Source organism: Ctenocephalides felis, unplaced genomic scaffold (genome assembly GCF_003426905.1).
Source record: "Ctenocephalides felis isolate EL2017-DRISC unplaced genomic scaffold, ASM342690v1 CF-g0.4_SCAFFOLD_00845, whole genome shotgun sequence".
NCBI classification, from domain to species: Eukaryota; Metazoa; Arthropoda; class Insecta; order Siphonaptera; family Pulicidae; genus Ctenocephalides; species Ctenocephalides felis.
This window is the reverse complement of record NW_020536999.1, coordinates 76,396,386-76,415,300: the sequence shown is the minus strand read 5'-3', so window position 1 is coordinate 76,415,300 and position 18,915 is coordinate 76,396,386. Positions and strand designations below refer to the sequence as shown.

At 31.7% G+C, this 18,915-nt stretch overlaps 1 protein-coding gene across 1 annotated transcript; it reads left to right on the top strand.

Moving 5' to 3' along the window:
- Positions 1–2,884: 2,884 nt before the first annotated feature.
- LOC113389612 lies at positions 2,885–3,472 on the top strand. Its single transcript, XM_026626634.1, has one exon. It carries the CDS (start codon positions 2,885–2,887, stop codon positions 3,470–3,472), a length of 588 nt encoding a protein of 195 aa, XP_026482419.1.
- Positions 3,473–18,915: the final 15,443 nt, after the last annotated feature.

Here is an 18,915-nt window from a genome sequence, read left to right as displayed (position 1 = left end):
ATCTTAGTACTAACGAAAAACAAAGAAAATGTTATATCTTGCAAGTTCATCCTACAAGTTACATGTACTTATCATTGAATATTTAAAATTAGTTAAATATAATTTATTGCATTAAGAATAAATTCTTCAAAAATTTCTTAATATTTGCAAATATCAATACAAATTTTTAATATCGATTTCGAGTGCAAATTGATTTTATTCTGTTAGTTTGTGTTAGTTTTTTTTCTTATAATATGCATGCTGCATGACATGTTTCAATTTCCTTCATATAAATGTAATAAATTTCGTGATATATATTATACACATAAACAATTTGGTAAGAATTAAGATTGAGAAGTATTTCGCCGGAGATCCAAAGATCTTACAATCACAATTGAATTGGACAAATCAATCTTCATGACTTTGAATAATTTATATAAGTGTTGAAATATTTTCGTTTGCCAATAAATTATAGCATTTGATCCATGGTTAAGAAATCCGTTCAAATTAAAACTATCTTCCTGATTGATTATGTATGGTGATGAAAAGCCTTTGAACAAACACAATTTATATTATTGTGATGCCACTTTTTCCAAACATCTCAAAATTATTGAATGTCAAAATTCTTTATGCGTCATTTTATTTAACATATGGTGTTGATTTTCGAAGAAAAATAATCTAGAAGCCAAATTGTTCCAAAATTAAATTAAAAAAAAAACTGTTGAAGTATGAAGTATTCATACTTTGCATCCGCCTCAAATTTGATATCTCGTTCATGTGATAAATCCAGGGCGGTTTTTTCTATTTGATCAAAAACTACATCGAGTAGTTCACAATCATAAAGACGTGAATGTCTTTGACTGGAATGAAACTAACTTCTATTTGGATGTTTCAAATAGTTTGGCAAAATAAAGCCAAAAATAATTGCTATCACTGTTTGCAATAGCTTCATTAAATTTAAACATGTATTAAAAAGTAGATGATAAAATAAATTAGACGTAATAAATACTTCCAAATTCAATATTATTTAAAACTTTATGTTTTACTTTAAATTATTTTTTCTGTATTCGATTTATCCAATCAATTTTTAATGTTCAATAATATATGAATTTTTAATCTCAAAAAAATGCGATGGTGTATTAAATATGTACCAGTGACACAATAATTTTGAGAATCGAAGACTCGTGCTCAAGGTTTGTGCAATGCTTTGAGACGCCGCTACGGGCGGCAGTTAGACCGGCATCCGAAGAAAGTGTGATATTGCTTGCTATGCTGCTCCCTTGCGCGCAGTCAATTATTTGAGTTTTATTAGCTTAAGTGATTATTTTTTATTATTAGTTTATTGGGTTATTGTACTATAAATTTTGAAAATGACGGAAGATATTAAAATGTATGCAGTGGTGGAAATTAATGAAACTAAAAACAATAAAAAACGGTAGAGTTAATACCAATTAGTTGGCTTAATAAGGATAGATCTAAGTGTTTATGGCTGCCCAAAAAAGATCAGAACAAGGTGTTGAAGTGGGCGGAACTTGATGTAGTACCTGACGAGGAGACATGGATAAAATATCCAATCAAAATTATTATCAAAGCTAGTCAGTATTTATGTACATCAAATACTATAATTATCTCTCTCGAGGTATTATACAGTATTATCTCTCAAAGTAATTTTGTTTTTCAATAGACATCAAAATCGAATTTAATAGTTAGCACCTTTTTCATTGCACAACTTATTTTTACAATAAAAATAACTGTGCTCAATGTTGTTGAAATTGTGTAACATAATTTATTGATGTTTCAGAGGATTATGCCCAAGGATCACGTCGTTTAAAAAGATCATTTAAAACAAATGATATACAGACCACTGAAAATGAATCAAACATTGATAAAGATAGTGAGCCTGTTTTATTAAATTCTAAAAATGTCTCTTGCTTATTATCGCAAAAACGGCCTTTGAACAACAACAATAATAGAGACTATAATGCAAACGATGATTTAAATAACTCAGAACTCTCTGAAAGTGAAGAAATTACCCCCGCGGAGAATTTAGATATTGAAATTAGTGCAAAAGCTGCATTTGATAGTACAACGGCACAACCCAAAGATCGTTCTTATTTTTTACAGTATTACATATTCTTATTTTTTACAGTAGATATCATATGATTCAATGGAATGATTTCAGTAGATATCAATGGAAAAATGATTCAAGCTTCTGAAATTACGTGTATGTAAATTCAAACAGTTCTCGAGAGATTTATGAGCCTTCAGAGAATAGCGACTCGAGTTATATAGACTGTAGCTCACAGTCCCCTATAAGAAAAGGTGAAATTGTAAAAGTCACAAATTATTTAATTGATGACAATTTGAAGGCCTATACTGAAGTCCTTCAAAAATTTAACGTAAGGGCGCGTCCATTAATCACGTGAGGTTATTAGGGAAAGGGGGTGGGTTTGACAAAAATTCACGAAATATCACGTGTGGGAGGGAGGGTATGGTAAGATATCACGTGTATTTATTTTTTAACTGATTTTTTTTAAAAAAAATTCAAACATTTTCAAAAAAAGAATAAAAATTTTTTGTTTTTTCACGTAACTAAAAATACACGTGATGTTTGGTGGGGAAGGGGGGTAATTTTGAATATCACCACGTATCTCCAAAGGGTAGGGGGGTCCAAAAATCCTTAAAAACTAGCTCACGTGATTAATGGGCGCCCCCTAATGGTAGAAGGTCTCAATGTTATTTCTAATACCAATATGACTAATATAAAATTATCTTTAATGAAAATTCGACGCCAAGACAGTTTTGAAAGATTAAGTGAACAGTTCGGAATGAGTGTAAGCAACGATAGCATTATTTTTAATAAAACAATTTCGGTATTGACACATTTTTTAAAAAGCTTGTTTACATGCCTGAGCCTGATAATATAAAAAGAATACTACCGATAGCATTTAGATCTTCTTATAGTCATGTGGTAGCTATTATTGATGAATTTGAGATTCAAATCGAGCAACCGAGTGATCCAGAGCATCAATTAACTTGGTCAGAGTACAAAAAGTGTAATACTTTAAAATATTTAATATCTTGCACACCGGATGGCTTTATCAATTTCATTTCAAAAGGATTTGGAGGTCGAATTTCAGATGAATTGTTATTTCAGGAAAGCGAAATAGTAGAAGAGTTACCCGAAGGTTGTGCTGTAACGGCTGATCGAGGAATCAAGAATATTGTTCAGCTTCTTGGCAATAAAAAGATTGAATTAATTAGACCACCTTCAGTGAGTGCTGGAGTTAAATTATCACAATCCGACGCTTTACAAGGCAAACGAATCGCTGCTCTACGTATTCATATAGAACGCGTGATTGGACGAATGAGAGAGTTTGATTTTCTCAAACCTCATGCGGTTGCCAATCATAATATGTTATCTTTAACAGACTATATTGTTATCATCGCAGCAGCATTAGTGAATTTACAAATACCTATAATTTCAAGTTAAATTTAAAAACATTTTCATGACAAAAGAAATGGCTAAATGACTACCATAAATATATCAATATTAAGAACATTATCAGAATTTGCTTTTATAAATCCTGTATCATACACAGTTGAACTAAATTAACTTCAACAAATTGTTTTTGAAGGAAAATTTACCACGTGTTTATCAAGTTCCGTAAAATATAGACGTAAGCACTGCACTAATAGAGTAATAACGGCACTGCGCTGTTATGAGGTTGCAATTACAATCTGACGTCACAGGCACGGTAGCCAATCGTGGTACGTTAACGGTCACATGACTAATTTTTGAATTTAATCAATTTTTAAACGCTCATAACTAATTGAAAAAACTCTTTTTTTCTTTTTTCTTTCACATATCAATAAATTTAATAATGTAGTTTTAAAGCGCATGAAAATAAATGTATAATTTTTTTTCAAATTCCCAATTGTGAGAAATAACATAATCACGATTATTTATTGTACAATTTCTAGATATCCAGAACTATGACCAATTGGCGCTATTTTTACAAAACACAATTCGTCTCGAAATGACAAATTTAAAAAAAAAGCTTGAATTATACCTTGCTGTATATAATTTAACAGCAGCTATCATCGCCGCAACGGCAGTAATATGAATTATGTGTTTTGCGTATTTTTTTGATAAATATGGAGCAACTGAAAAACACCATTCTTGTTTTGCACATACTATGAATTTAATTGCAGATAAGACCCTTGCTCATCCTGATGTTATAAATTTTGTTAAAAAAGTAAGAAACTTAGTCAAATGTTTTAGAACAAGTGTTGTAGCTTCAGATAAGCTGAAAAAAGCTTAATGTGTAAGTTCGCATGAGTCTTTAAAGTTCATATTAGATGTACAAATAAGGTAGAATTCGTGTTACTACATGCTGGAAAGATTTTTAAAATTAGCTTCATATGTCGCACAAATTACAATCAGTGATGCAAATGCTCCCGGTATTGTATTAGAGAATTGTCATAGAAGCCACCGTCAACGGATTGAAAGGCATAATGCAATATGCAACTACGTAAAACGTGCCCTGGAAAAATCGCACACCCGTGTTGACGCAGAGCCAACCTTCAAGACACCGGAAGGTATAAGGAAACCAGACCTAATTGCGGCGCAGGGCCAGAAAGCTATATTGTTGGATGCTCAGGTGGTGGGAAGCTCAACGAATATGGCTGGAGCCCACAGACGCAAGCTTGAATACTATAAAAACCTGGAAAACGACGTAAAGCTTCGATATAACGTTTCAACAGTGGCGTTCAATACAATAACACTTAACATAAGGGATGTTTGGCATGAAGAGTCGGCGAACTTCCTGGTCTCAGAAAGAATTGTAAAGAAGGATGAGTCGAAAGTGATATCCACGAGAGTTATAATCGGCGGACTGATCGGATTTGCCAAATGGTCCAAAACAACGACCACTAGAAAGGAGCGACAGTGGATCGGCTGATCGTCTGTATTGCTGCGTGCTGCCTGCGCCAACATCCTCCAGGCATAATACTAGGAGTTAGGTTTAGTGGGTATTGCCTTCGGGCCGAGTCCCACACTACCTGGTCAACCTGGCGACCGGTGTGCGTAAATGCATTCTCCTTCTAGCAAAAAAAAAAAAAATAGCCAAATGCCTCGTCATCTAATTAGTGACGCGCATGAATGGATTAACGAGATTCCCACTAAACTAATTTTTAATTCATTAAGAAAAAACAGTAACATTGACATAAAATTGCAGGAAACGATGAAAATTGATATCAAGTATGCTCACGAGCCATATTGATATTGATGTAGACGGGCTAATTAATGGCGCTTACGGTGTTTTAAAATGTATTACGTTCGACAAAATAAAACACATTAAATTATATGGTTGTCAGCTGCCCTAGTGGGAAAAAGGCTAGAAGCAATTGCAAGGAATATATGATAAATAGCGATATATTCAATACCTTGTTATAAATTTTTATATATGTTTAAAATGTAATAATAATGTTTATATAATAAAATAATGTTTATTGCATCGAAAAAAAATCCGATCGTAATCGTAATAGCAATGATAATCCATAGAAGCCTCTCTCGAACTATTCATTTACATTTTTAAGTTTTTTTCAACCTAGACATAAACAAACTAGAGTTTTAACTGAACACTAGTTCTCATCCGATCATGGTGTGTTTAAAGAACTTTGGACGTGGAAAGTAGATAAATTGGAGAGCATTTGAGAATGACCGCATTTGTATAATCACACTACTAGACACATATACAAAATGTAAAACCGGTTGAGAATTTAAAAATACAATATAAAAATATCGATTACTTCCTCTTTATTCTTTGAATTACTTGGTTACTAAAAGTGACGATTTAAAAGTCTTGCCAAAAAATTGTTGAGGAAGGAGACAAACCGTATAACCAAAACGACCATTGTAAATTTTTCATTGAAAAAACTTTCCATTGAAACTCTGAAGATGTATTGTTCAGAAAACATAACTTGATATACATAATTTGTTTATGAGAAATCGTGAAATTGATCCGAAAGACACCGAAGCCGAATCCTTTTTTTTAATTTTTCAATAGTTTACATTTGAAAAGTAAAATATTCGAGTAGAGTTTAATACATGATACAAGCAACGTCATAAAAAGCATGCTTTGATTAAATATGAATCTAAAATTCGAACATGATATTGATATGTATATCAAACCAGAAAATATCGATCAAATATTTTCGTTTCTAATTTATATAATACAAAAACTTAATTCAAATTGTTGAGAATATAGTATGGCCAAAAATAAATCTTTTGTGACGTTAAAAATGTACATGTTAAATAGTAATGTAAATATGAGTGTTATTATTACTATATTGTCAAACTGTATTATTATTAAATTGGTTAATATAATTTCACATTCACATTACTACAATGGAACACATAAATTTGTTTACTTATTTGTATTTGAGTGAGTATAGTAGTCCAATTATAAATATTGATCAAATGCAAAGAAAAAATATATCTTACCGGTTACATGTTATGTTGCTTATTGAATATTTAAAATTAGTTAAATGTATTTTTCTGTAATAGTAATTTATTATACTCTAAGAATTTCTTAATCTTTCTAACTATTATGGTTGTTAATATCGATTACAAATATCGTCAAGTTTTTAACGAATCGATTTTAATCAATCTTATTATTTTTTATATAATATCCATTCTGCTTTTCTCCATTTCCTTTATATATTCACAAATTTTCATAAATTTGGTGATATATATTATATATCAAATAAATAATTCAGTAAGGATTGGACAGCAGACAGAGATCACGTAATTCTGGTGATGGTCAAAAGATTTTGTAATCATCACAATCGAATCTTTACACGAATTTGATTAATTTTCTTTGTCAATAAATCATACAAGTGAATTTATTTTTAATATTTGGCACATTATTTGGCAAATTATTTGAACATGATTATGTTATGTGTCATATTTGCCATTATTTAATTTTATTTCATGATCTATCAATTATTCATATGAAATATATTTTATTTGTTCAATACATAGCTCTATTTTCTTTATTTCGTTAACGGCAATCGGCAGTATGATCAGTAGTTAGTTACATTTTTTTTAAATTAGAATTCATATTTAGTTTTTAATGTGGTTGAATAAATAGGGTGAAGTAACAATAGCTGACCCTTTTTCTCTGCAATCTAATCTTAACACTTGGGTGATGTAAAGATCTATATCTCATGAAGATGTTAAGACATTATTGAAATCCGTAGGATATGAAACAATGATCCTGATTGGTCGTGTATGTATGAAGGCCTGAAAGATCAAAACCTTTTTCAAATATCTCAACTAAATCTTTGATTGCGTCAAATGTCCTTCTTCGTCCAAACTAAGGCTATCAATTTATTTAACATATGATGCCTTGACTATGCTCAAATCTTGGTAGTATCGAAATAAATTCAACATTACAGAAAATATATTAAATGAGCAATGTCATTCAAAATAAGCACTCCAGATAGGTTACACTCATATTTGTCCGAAAACTATTGATGTTGTATTGATTTATATGAATGTCTTTGACTAGAGCTTGGCAGGATTGCATAAAAAGCCATGTTTCAAATAGTCTGATACATTAATACAATCAAATTATTGCCATTACAATGATGGCAAATGATCTTCAGCCATAAAGATCCAGCCATAAAATTTGATATATGAATCATAATCATTGTGTATATTAATGCCAGAATTGTACAAAAAATACAGTGCACTACATCTTCATATTAGGTAATTGCCTGATGCCAGATTAATTTCTTCCATGACACGTTTTATGTCCATGTTGTTTCAATTAAAATAAATGTATCTTATAACAAAGATTGAACTTATTATTTTCATATTTATATATTTAAATCTAAAACTGTCAATAAACTTAATTGTTCTTAATCTGACCAATATAATCACAAATCGATATTATTATATTATCATTCATTAGTTAATGTTAATAAATTAAGTCAATCATATCTGTAAATTATTTGTATAACTGCCGAAGTATAATTAATAACAATGTTGTTGCTTTCATTTAATAGCCCATTATGTTTTGTTTCATCAACTGTTTCATCAAACTGTTATTCTAATATCTTCTCATGGGTCCAATACATTTTAACTAATTTTACATAATCAGAGATTAATTTCGAAAAAACATTTACAATTCAAGAAAACAACTGATGCTTTACCATTAACAATACATTAGATAATGATAGTATAGTACAATAAATACTAATAGTAATTTGGAAAACTGGACTTGAACTGATTTACCAACGCACACATCATTAAGATTTATTTTTAACCAGAAATTCACGAATAAAATTGTAAATTTTCACATAGTGGCAATTCACAATTTAATATATCTTATATCAATTTAATATCTTATCCTTTATGAATTAAAAAAAAATCACTTTCAAACTATATTCTAGATTTACTAAAACAACACGAGTTATGCTTTTTATGTGGTGGATTGACATGCAAGACTCTTCCGAATGAATATACAATGTTGTTTAAAATTAATATATTTGATATATTTTATTGAGCAGTCAATATCTTTCAGGTTATGTTTTCCATACAAAAACTAATTTCCTTTTATTGTCATTTTGGGGCGTGATTTGTCACCTTCTCAGAAATCGATCGTCCGCCGTGGTTGAAGTCCAGGCAAACGTACGGTTATAAATTAGAGAAATGTGTTATATTATTGAAATTTGCAATTTTTTACAAATTTCGTATCTTTAATTATTGCTGTCAAAAAATCGAATATTATGTAGAATATAGAAACCAATCAATACTTGATACAAGCCGGGTCTCGTTGACGTTTTTTTCGTCAACGGGTTCTAGTTAAAAAAACTAGTTTATTTCAACGATTCAACGCTGACAACATCGATTGAGAGTAGGAGAGGACAGAGTTGATATAGAATTGATGGTGTTATGCCTGCTGCACCCCCCTATATTTGAGTAGTATCGATAGCACTAATAGGATGTAGAGTACACAGTAGATATCGAGGAGACCCGAAAGGATCCGAACGGCACAGATCTAGGACGCTTGTGTAAAAACCGTGTATATAGTTGGCATACCCACTAGTGGCAGACAGCGATTTGGTGTGGCCTATCGTTGTAGGCGTGGCCAATATTTAAAAGCTAATTTTTATGGTAAAAATAATGAAATTAGAATAATTTATTCAATTAAATCTCATTTATTTTGCATTTTCTTTGTTTAACATAAAAATCCTTAACCTACAATCAAGTATTATTACATTTGTCATGATACATCGGTACTTACCGGCATCATCCACGGTGTCAAAATATGTTCGAAGTAATAGTGAAATAGTGCAAATCAGTACAAATATTTATTAATTATAGTTATAATTATTATAATGCATTAGTGAAAATGTTGGAAAAAGTGATCAGAGTTGCTCTAAAAAAATACCCAGACAATCAGTTTTGAGGTTATGTTGAAACATTTCAATTGTCCATTGATATAGTGTAAATATTCGCACATTATTGGGCACTCCAAAAAATGACACCGATGCCATTAAATTAAATAACGGTGGTGAATATGTTCATTTTGGTGTATAGGAAGGTATTCCGTTTCATGGAGAAATACCTTGAAATCTGCCCCGATAGTATCGGCGTTAAAGTTAACTTCGATGGATTGTCATTGACTAAGACCTCCGCTAATGCATTTTGGACCATTTCACTGATGCTAGATAACCAGAAACTTCTGGTTGAAGTGCATCATAGAAATGGCAAGCCTAAGGATTCCAACATTTTTCTTCAACCATTCATAGAGGAAATGAAAGACATACAACAAAATGACTTAATTTTTCGTAACAAAATATTTCAAAAGTGGTGTGTGATAGTCCTGCACGTGCGTTCGTTACAAAGACAACTGGGCATGCTGGTTATGAAAGCTGCACTAAATGTGTTCAGCGAGGAGAGTTTTCAACACATGTTTTAAGTAGTACTTTGAGATCTGCGAACGGATGAGTTTTTTCGTAGGATAACGCACCCAGTACATCGCACGGAATATTCGATTTTGGAGGAAATTGGAATTGGAATGGGTGTCGCAGGTAGTACTAGGTTATATGCATATGTGTGTTTAGGAGTCGCAAAGAAACTTTTAAACCTCTGGGTAAACGGAACCAGAGATGTCAAGTTTGACGACAAAACTACGGAATATTAGCAAATTTTTATTGAAATCCAAACCCCACATTACTGCAGAATTCTCTAGATTACCCAGAGTGCTTTAAGACTACGTCAATTGGAAAGCTACTGAGTTTCGGCTATTTTTGCTGTATTTAGGACCAGTTGCCTTGCAGTTCACGTAGTTCAGTTTGGGTATAAGATACTTGTGTGATCCTGAGAAATGTATTGATAAAAATGATATGACTAAAGAATTATTAGATAAGTTTTTCAACGAGTATCCCAAATTATATGGAGCTGGGAGAATGAGTTGCAATACTCATAACTTGATTGATATTGCCAATGGCGTTATGGCCTTCAATTGTAGTTTGAATAGATTTAGTTGTTTTCCATTCGAAAACTACTTCAGAAACATACAAAATAAGCTGCAGAACTAGCCCCTCTTCAGCAGCTGGTTAACTGATTGGCCGAAGAAAAGATGCTGTGAATTATGCGCATAAGTGAGCAGCACTATCCAAACATACAATATGGAAGAAAGACTAATATAAGAGAATAATATAATAGAAATAGTATAATATAAATAGAATAGTATAATAGAAAGAAAGATAGTATAAATTAATTTCAAAGGTTTGTTTTTAATTGTTAATTGTTGCGCTCGGATAATGAATTATTGATGATTCAGCACATCCATGACCTCAATAGAATTGTGTGTCTAGTTATTAAAGATATAAATCCATTATTTGCATATCATTGTGATTCTAGAGATTTCGTTATGTTCACATAAAGGAATTGACGTTATGGCATCAAATAAAAAGGTACAGTGCAGGAGTTAGTGAAAATTACCTCTATGCTAAATGTTGCCCATGCAACAATTATGTTATCAATAATGATAAGCAAAATCATCGAAAGTAGTTTCCTGCCGCAATACATCTGGCATAATGGGAAAAGTTGCGGCATTTGCCAATGCATATGCTAAAAGGCAATTTTAAAGTTAGAACTTGGAGCTGTCGTTCGTACTTGTGAAACACGCTGGATAGAAAGGCATGATGGACCATCTTCAGTTTCAAGGAGACAACTTAATTAAAATTTGTAGCGCCCTGGAGAAGATTTCTGCTTGGCAAGACAATAAAACTGCCAATGATGCACATTGCTTGCTGCAAACATTACGCATTTCTGATTATATTATATCCTCCACCTGTTTAAGTGATTTCTCACTTTGTGTGTGTATATTTATTATTCTCACAAATTCATTAATTTATGCACTACAGTCATAGTAACTTACTTTTTATTTTTCAGTATTTATAAGCAGAATTCTGCAATCGAGCTCGATCGATTTAAAAAAATCAACAGATGCTTTTAATGATATACTTACAATAAGTGTTATAAGAAATAAAAGAGGAAATGTGGACGTAATCTTCCATCAGCTATTTGAAGAATCAACAGAAGTACCTGAGCAATTACATATAGAAATTAAATGTCCGAGATTAGTATCAAAACAGATACGTAGAGGCAATAATCAACGTGCTGAGTCTGCTGAAGATTACTTCCGCAAAGCTGTTTATATTCCTATTTTAGATTCAATAATCAGCGATCTCCAGGACCGCTTGTCTGATGATATACTTAATTTATATAAGCCGAATGATTTTATGCCAAAAACCGAATTTAACAATAAAGTCATTGAAACTGTAAGACAACTAGCTAGCGACTATAAACTGTTACTAGAAAACAATCCAGTATCTATTATTGTAAATGAATATAGGCTGGGGATGGTGAAGTGGCAGTCATGGCAGCGAATCCAGGATACACCACAGTCAATATCCTGAGGTTATCACAAATTGTGATATTGATATGTATCCCAACATAAGAAATTTTTACAAATTATGGCTACTTGTCAGTGTGGCCACAGCACTGGTCTTTCTCTACGTTGCGTAGAATTAAAACATGGATAAGATCTTCAATGGCTTATCAGTTGGCTCAGCGGAATCATATAGATAACCCATTTAATACAGAAACTGGTATGGCAGGAGAAGATTGGCTCAGCGGGTTTTTAAAACGACACCTTGATCTAGCATACAGACGCCCAGAAGCTGCAAGAGCGATGGCTTTTAATAGAGTGGCAGTCGATATTTTTTTTACATTGTTGAAAATGTAATAGATAAACATAAATTGACGCCTGAAAGGATCTACAATGTAGACGAAACGGGAATCAGTACTGTTCCAAAAAGTCAATATGAACTGCATTAAATTTAGCATAATGCAATGCCAACGAGATCCCGTACCACCAGGGGAAGAAAAGAAGACAGGTTTTGTCGGGCGGGTTGCAATGCTCCCGAAACCCTAGACCACATCCTACAGACATGCCATAGAAGTCATCGTCAGAGAATTGAGAGACATAACGCCGTATGTCAATATGTTAAAAGAGCTCTAGGGAAAACGCACTCGCGTGTCGACCTGGAACCAACCTTCAAGACAGCGGAAGGCACCAGGAAACCAGTTCTAATTGCAGTGCAAAGTGGAGCCCCGTTGTACTAGATGCTCAAATTGTTGGAGGATCTATGGACATGGCTAGAGCCCACAGACGCAAATTGGAATACTACAAGAATCTGGAGAACGAGGTGAAAGAAAAATGTAATGTGTCAACGGTGTCATACAACTCGATCACACTGAACATCAGAGATGTATGGCACGACGAATCGGCGAAGTTCCTAGTGTCGGAAAAGATATTAACTAGTGATGAACTGAAAGTAATTTCTACTAGAGTACTGATAGGAGAGCTGGAGGAACCGTGTCAAAGGCTCTAGGCACGGGCAACACAGGAAAACCTACCGGGACGAAAGAGAAGTGGCCTCATCTACCACGGGACGCTCTCAAAATAACATCATACAAAAATACAAAATATTCGTTTACTATTTCATATTTTATTAAATAAATTTAAAGTGACTTGTTATACAGTTATTGGAGTATAATTTAAATGCTTCGTAACTATTCCTGTATATAAATTTATATTAAATTGCGAGTTTTGACGCTGATGGCACAACATTTTTTTTATCATAGATTCGTCTTTAGTTCCGTCTGTATTATTATAATGCAATGTATTATAATTTCAATGTGTATCAAAAAAATCATTGGTGTATTAAATACGTACCAGTGGCGAAATAATTTTAAAAATCGAAACACCGCCACTGGCGGCAGTCAGGCCGACATCCGATGATAGTATGATATTGCTTGCGCATGTGGTAACACGAAAGAATTAGTAACAATGGGGCATGGCCGGAAATCTCCGAACAAATGTCTAACCCGAGTTTAGTTAGAGCCCCTGCCACCGGTCGCGCTTATTTTCATTTTGATCCAATTATCGAATATGACAGAGACGTAAATCAAACATGGCGTCATTGTATTACATACATTTTTTGTTAAGTGATTACTTAGATAATATAATAAACGTTAAATTATAAAACAAATAAGCTGTAGAAGTGCATTGTTTAACGATGAAGAAATACCAGAAAAATGCATGTATTATGTAGTTCCAGCGAGAAATGACGAAGTAAAAGTAAAATGGTTAATAATATTTGCCGGCTTTCAATCTAAGTGGGTACTTTTATTCATAGGCATACTTCAAATTACTTTCATTTGATTGTACTATTCTGATATAATTTTTCATTGCAGTTTAATATTTCAGAAATTTTAAGGCTATAAGTAGACAAAGAGAACTCCCGTCAGCTCTCTGAAAGGTATGCTATTATTAAATAACTAAATATAAATTATTCTTGTTCTAATAATGTAGGTTCATAACTAATAATTCTACATAGATTTTTCCAGCAGTTTAAAAGGAAAATGCGCTTAATTATAAAATGTTTAGAGGGTTTACTAAACACATTCCCAGTATACAAGTATTGATATGAGATGAATGAATACGCAGGAAAAAACAATATGTCACAGAAAAAGTTTGAGTGTTGATAATTGCATTGTGATATTACAAGAAATATTATTATCTGCGTTGTTTAATGATGATAAAGGGAATCACATTGTATAGATTTTCAGAAACTGTCAAATGACAGGCAAAGTATAATCATGATTAATGATAAAATTCTAGCTAGTGCAAAGGGATAAAACACTGTTAATGTGCAAATGTTTGTGTATATGTCTTGCAGTTGTAGTAAGTAGTAGTAAGTATACACAAACATTAAAAACAATATACCTACCAAAAAAAGAAAAGATGTTGCTTACAAAATAAACTGTTTGAACTGCGATTCATCTTATATTGGGCAAACATGTCAAGATTTAGAAAAAAGATTGAGACAAGATGAATTACAAAGTAACCAAAGTAAAAATAATACCATACAACAAAAAAGTACACTCGTAGGCCACGCTATCTCGCTATATAAATATAGATAAATATGCAATTTAAAAATATACTGTGGAGATGGCAAACGCTTGCAATCAATAACAATAGAATTATTAGAACCTTATTTGAATTATGGCACCATGTATATATGGATAATTTTTATAATAGCGTTGACACTAGTTCATTATTACTGGAAAATAAACAAGAGTTTGCGGAACCATAAGAACCAATTGAGAGCCTTCCTAATAATCTTAAAAGTTTAAAATTAAAACGAGGAGAGGCAATATCCAGAAGACGCCAAGATATTTTAGTACAATGCTGGCTATCGAAAAGAACCGCCCAAATGGTTTCCACCATTCACTCGGCTGTTATGGTTGAGAGCCATAATACTGACTAGAAAACGCGTGAAAAAATATGGAAACCCTCATGCGTTATAGATTATAACAATATATGTCAGGTGTTGATCGTGCTGATCAGTATCTTTCATACTTCTCTATAATTCGCCGTACAAAATAATAGACTAAAAGAATGGTAATGTATTTGATAAATTGTGCGTTGTTTAATGCTTATATAGTTTATAAAAAATTAAACACAAATTCCAATAAGAAATAATGATTTCTACGTGAAGTAGCAAAAGAATGGATAGAAGTGCACAACGTTATACAACGCCAAAATATACCCTTACCAAGAAATTTTGTAGGCTCTAATCCAAATAGGTTAAAAATGCACAAAATCACAAACCAGTTAAAATTTATACAGGTGGGTCTAAGATGTATCCTCAACGCCAATGCACAGTTTGTATAAAAAGCAGAAAAAAAAGTTTAACATGTTATTTGCGCCAAATGGGTTGTGTGCCTCTGCATAAAGGAGAGCCACATTAATATTGTTTGATGATAATAATATGTTTTTATTAAAATTTAAGCTTGAAGGGGGTCGCTATATAATAAAGTTTAAGAAGAGTTATATATACAGCGATAATGTATACATCTTCCGCTGAATCAGCACGTACTATAATCTATGCGTAATGCAACTTAAAGAAGTCGCTTTATAAATAGGAAGCGTTTTGATATTCAATCAGGATTCACTAATTAAAGCTCAACCAGTAACTGTATCACATATATTAATAAATATATATATATATATATATATATATATATATATATATTGATATATATTATTAAATATACTAATAAATATCTAATTATATGAGACCGAGGAGGCACCGGGGACATAGAGGAGCAAGATTTGGCAAACGCCCGAGAACTGATGGCCCATATTAGAGAAACAAATAGGCCGTCGCAAAAGAAATAATGAGATGAAATATATGAAATGAAATGAAGATAAATAATTGTTAAAACCTTTAATATATATTATATTATATTGTATAATCCAAATATTATAAAGTATTATAATATAATATAAAATTGTATAATTGAAATAAATATTTCTTTTATACAAAACCTACGTTATAAAAATATAACTGGCGCAGTCGGCAGAGGATATAACTCAGGCATCCATCGAGGAGACCGTTGATTTCAATCATTTAGAGTTATAAACTAAAAGAAAGTGAAAAATTGTGCAAAAAGTGTGAATCAACTGAATCAATAAGAAATCTGTTATTCACGAAAAGAAGCAAAAGCAACCTGTTGGGTGAGTGAGACAATTTAATAATAATTAAGAAGAAAAATTGACAGATCCCCTTACCTATCCTTAGAACCGAATCCTAAAGATAAGTAATACAATTTATATTTCATACTTTTCTATAATTCGTCGTACAAAATAATGGACTAAAAGAATGGTAATGTATTTGATAAATTGTGCGTTGTTTAATGCTTATATAGTTTATAAAAAATTAAACACAAATTCCAATAAGAAATATAAATGGTTTCTACGTGAAGTAGCAAAAGAATGGATAGAAGTGCACAACGTTACACAACGCCAAAATATACCCTTACCAAGAAATTTTGTAGGCTCTAATCCAAATAGGTTAAAATGCACAAAATCACAAACCAATTAAAATTTATACAGGTGGGTCTAAGATGTATCCTCAACGCCAATGCACAGTTTGTATAAAAAAAAAGCAGAAAACAAAGTTTACATGTTATGCGCCAAATGTGTTGTGTGCCTCTGCATAATATCATACGCTAGCCAGTTATTAAAATTCAATTATATTATTGTGATATTTAACTTTTTTAATAAAAAAAACTTTTCTATGTATTCGTTTTTTAATATTTTCATGTTTAAATTTATTTTTTATTTCAGTGACTAAACGTATGTATAATTACGTAAACTTTACTTTTCTGTGTATTTTGTTTTATTGAATTTTATGAATAAATTATTTTTTTTATTTCAGTGACTAAACTTATGTGTAATTTCCTAAGAAAACTTATAAAAAACTTTTTGTGTATTTTATTTTAAATTTGCAGGTTTAATTACATTTTTATTTTATTGCTTAAACATGTGTATTATTGCGTAATAATAATCAACTTTATTTGCAAATATTTTACACTCAGTATTGATAGTTTTACCACATAATAGCTTAATATTATTATATTATTTACTACTGAGTATGAGTTTAGGCAGTAAGCATTGCACGTAAAAGACTGCTTTCATGCCATGCTTACGCATTCGCACCGTTGTAAAAACCCCGCTACGGGTGTAAGTTAGCCCAAAATTCTATCTGCCGAAAGTGTGATAAAAATGGAAATGATATTAGTTTAAGTACTACAAAAATAAATAAAGTAGAACATCAAAAAATAAACACTTGCGCTTTTGACAGCTTGTTACAAGTGGTACTAGCCGCAGGACAAGACAACAGCCTTATTTTAAAATATTTTGAGGTCAATGCCGACAAAATCTTGTTTACGTTAATTATTGATGTAATATCAAATGATATCACCCAAACTTACATACAAAAAAATTGATTAGAATTACTGACAAAAATATTTGATGCATCAGATATAGGGCAGTTCAAAATAATAAACTGCAAAACTAATGTCGGCTTGCCTCAAATCATCGCAAAAATAATGTTAAGGCATTTAGTACGGAAAAAACCAAATTGAACTAGAATTATCAAATAATATCAACACGTTATAAGCAATATAATATTATAAGTAATTTTAAATTACTTGATTTCAGATTTTCTACCCCTGCCCTTACGTCTCCAATCATCGCAAAATTGTACATATGCCTATGCTGAATCATTTTCAACGTGCAAGCTTAGAGTATGAAAAAAAAATGAACGAGTAGAATCAAATGAAACTAATACAGTAGGAACAATATGATATTTAGTATTGAAATAGAGAATTCAGATTTTGTACCTCTGCCCTTCTCTCATTAATCAACGCCGAATTGTATTTACTACAAATTGTGTTTTTCAACGTACAAGTCTAAAGGATGAAAAAAATTAATTAAACGAGCAGAATCAAATAAAACTAATACAGTAAAAACAATATAATAAATAGTATTTAAATAGTGAATTTGCCAAAATTATGTTCATCTCAATTTTAAAAGCTCTATTGTTCTGAACAACTTTCAAGATATGTGCGAGGAAGCTCATGTGTGTATTGGATGCACAACTACAAAACCAACAAGCACAAAAATTATGATGGGAAGTAGGCAAAGAGGAACTTGGGTGGATAAGCAGATCCTGCATGGTCCTTATATCTTGGGGAAAATGCCCATATCAAACCGATGCACTATTAAGCAAAAAAGCGCCTAAACTGCCTATATTAAAAATGGAAATGATATTAGTTTAAGTACTATAAAAATAAATAAAGTAGAGTATCATATAATAAACACTTGCACTTTTGACAGCTTGTTCTAAGTGCTACTAGCCGCAGGACAAGACAACAGCCTTATTTTAAAATATTTTGAAGTCAATGCCGACAAAACCTTGTTTAAGCTATTTATTGATGTAATATCAAATGGAATCACCCAAACTTCATATAGGCAGCGGCCAAATTACTGACAAAATATTTGATGCTCAGATATGGGCAGTTCAAAATAGAAACTGCGAAACTAATGTCGGACGTTTAGCGGATGTTTTTTTTAAATAAAACATCAAGCTTCACCGAACCTGCTATTTGCAATTTTTCTTTACTACGCAGTATATAAGAAACTACGCGGCTGTGCTATTTGGCAGATATTTTTGATAAAATCAATGATATGAATATATCAATGCAGGGAGTCTGCGTTAATATGTTTATGTTAAAAAATAAACTTAAGGTCTTTGTTAAAAAAATTCTTATATGGAAGAACAGAGTGGAAAGTGGATCGCTTCGAAATATTTCCATTTACTGATGAGTATATAATTAGTAACAATATTTCCAAAAAAGATACTCATACAACAAAAATTATAGTTGATCATTTGAAGATACGGATTTTAACAAACGCGATTTTAACAAAATTG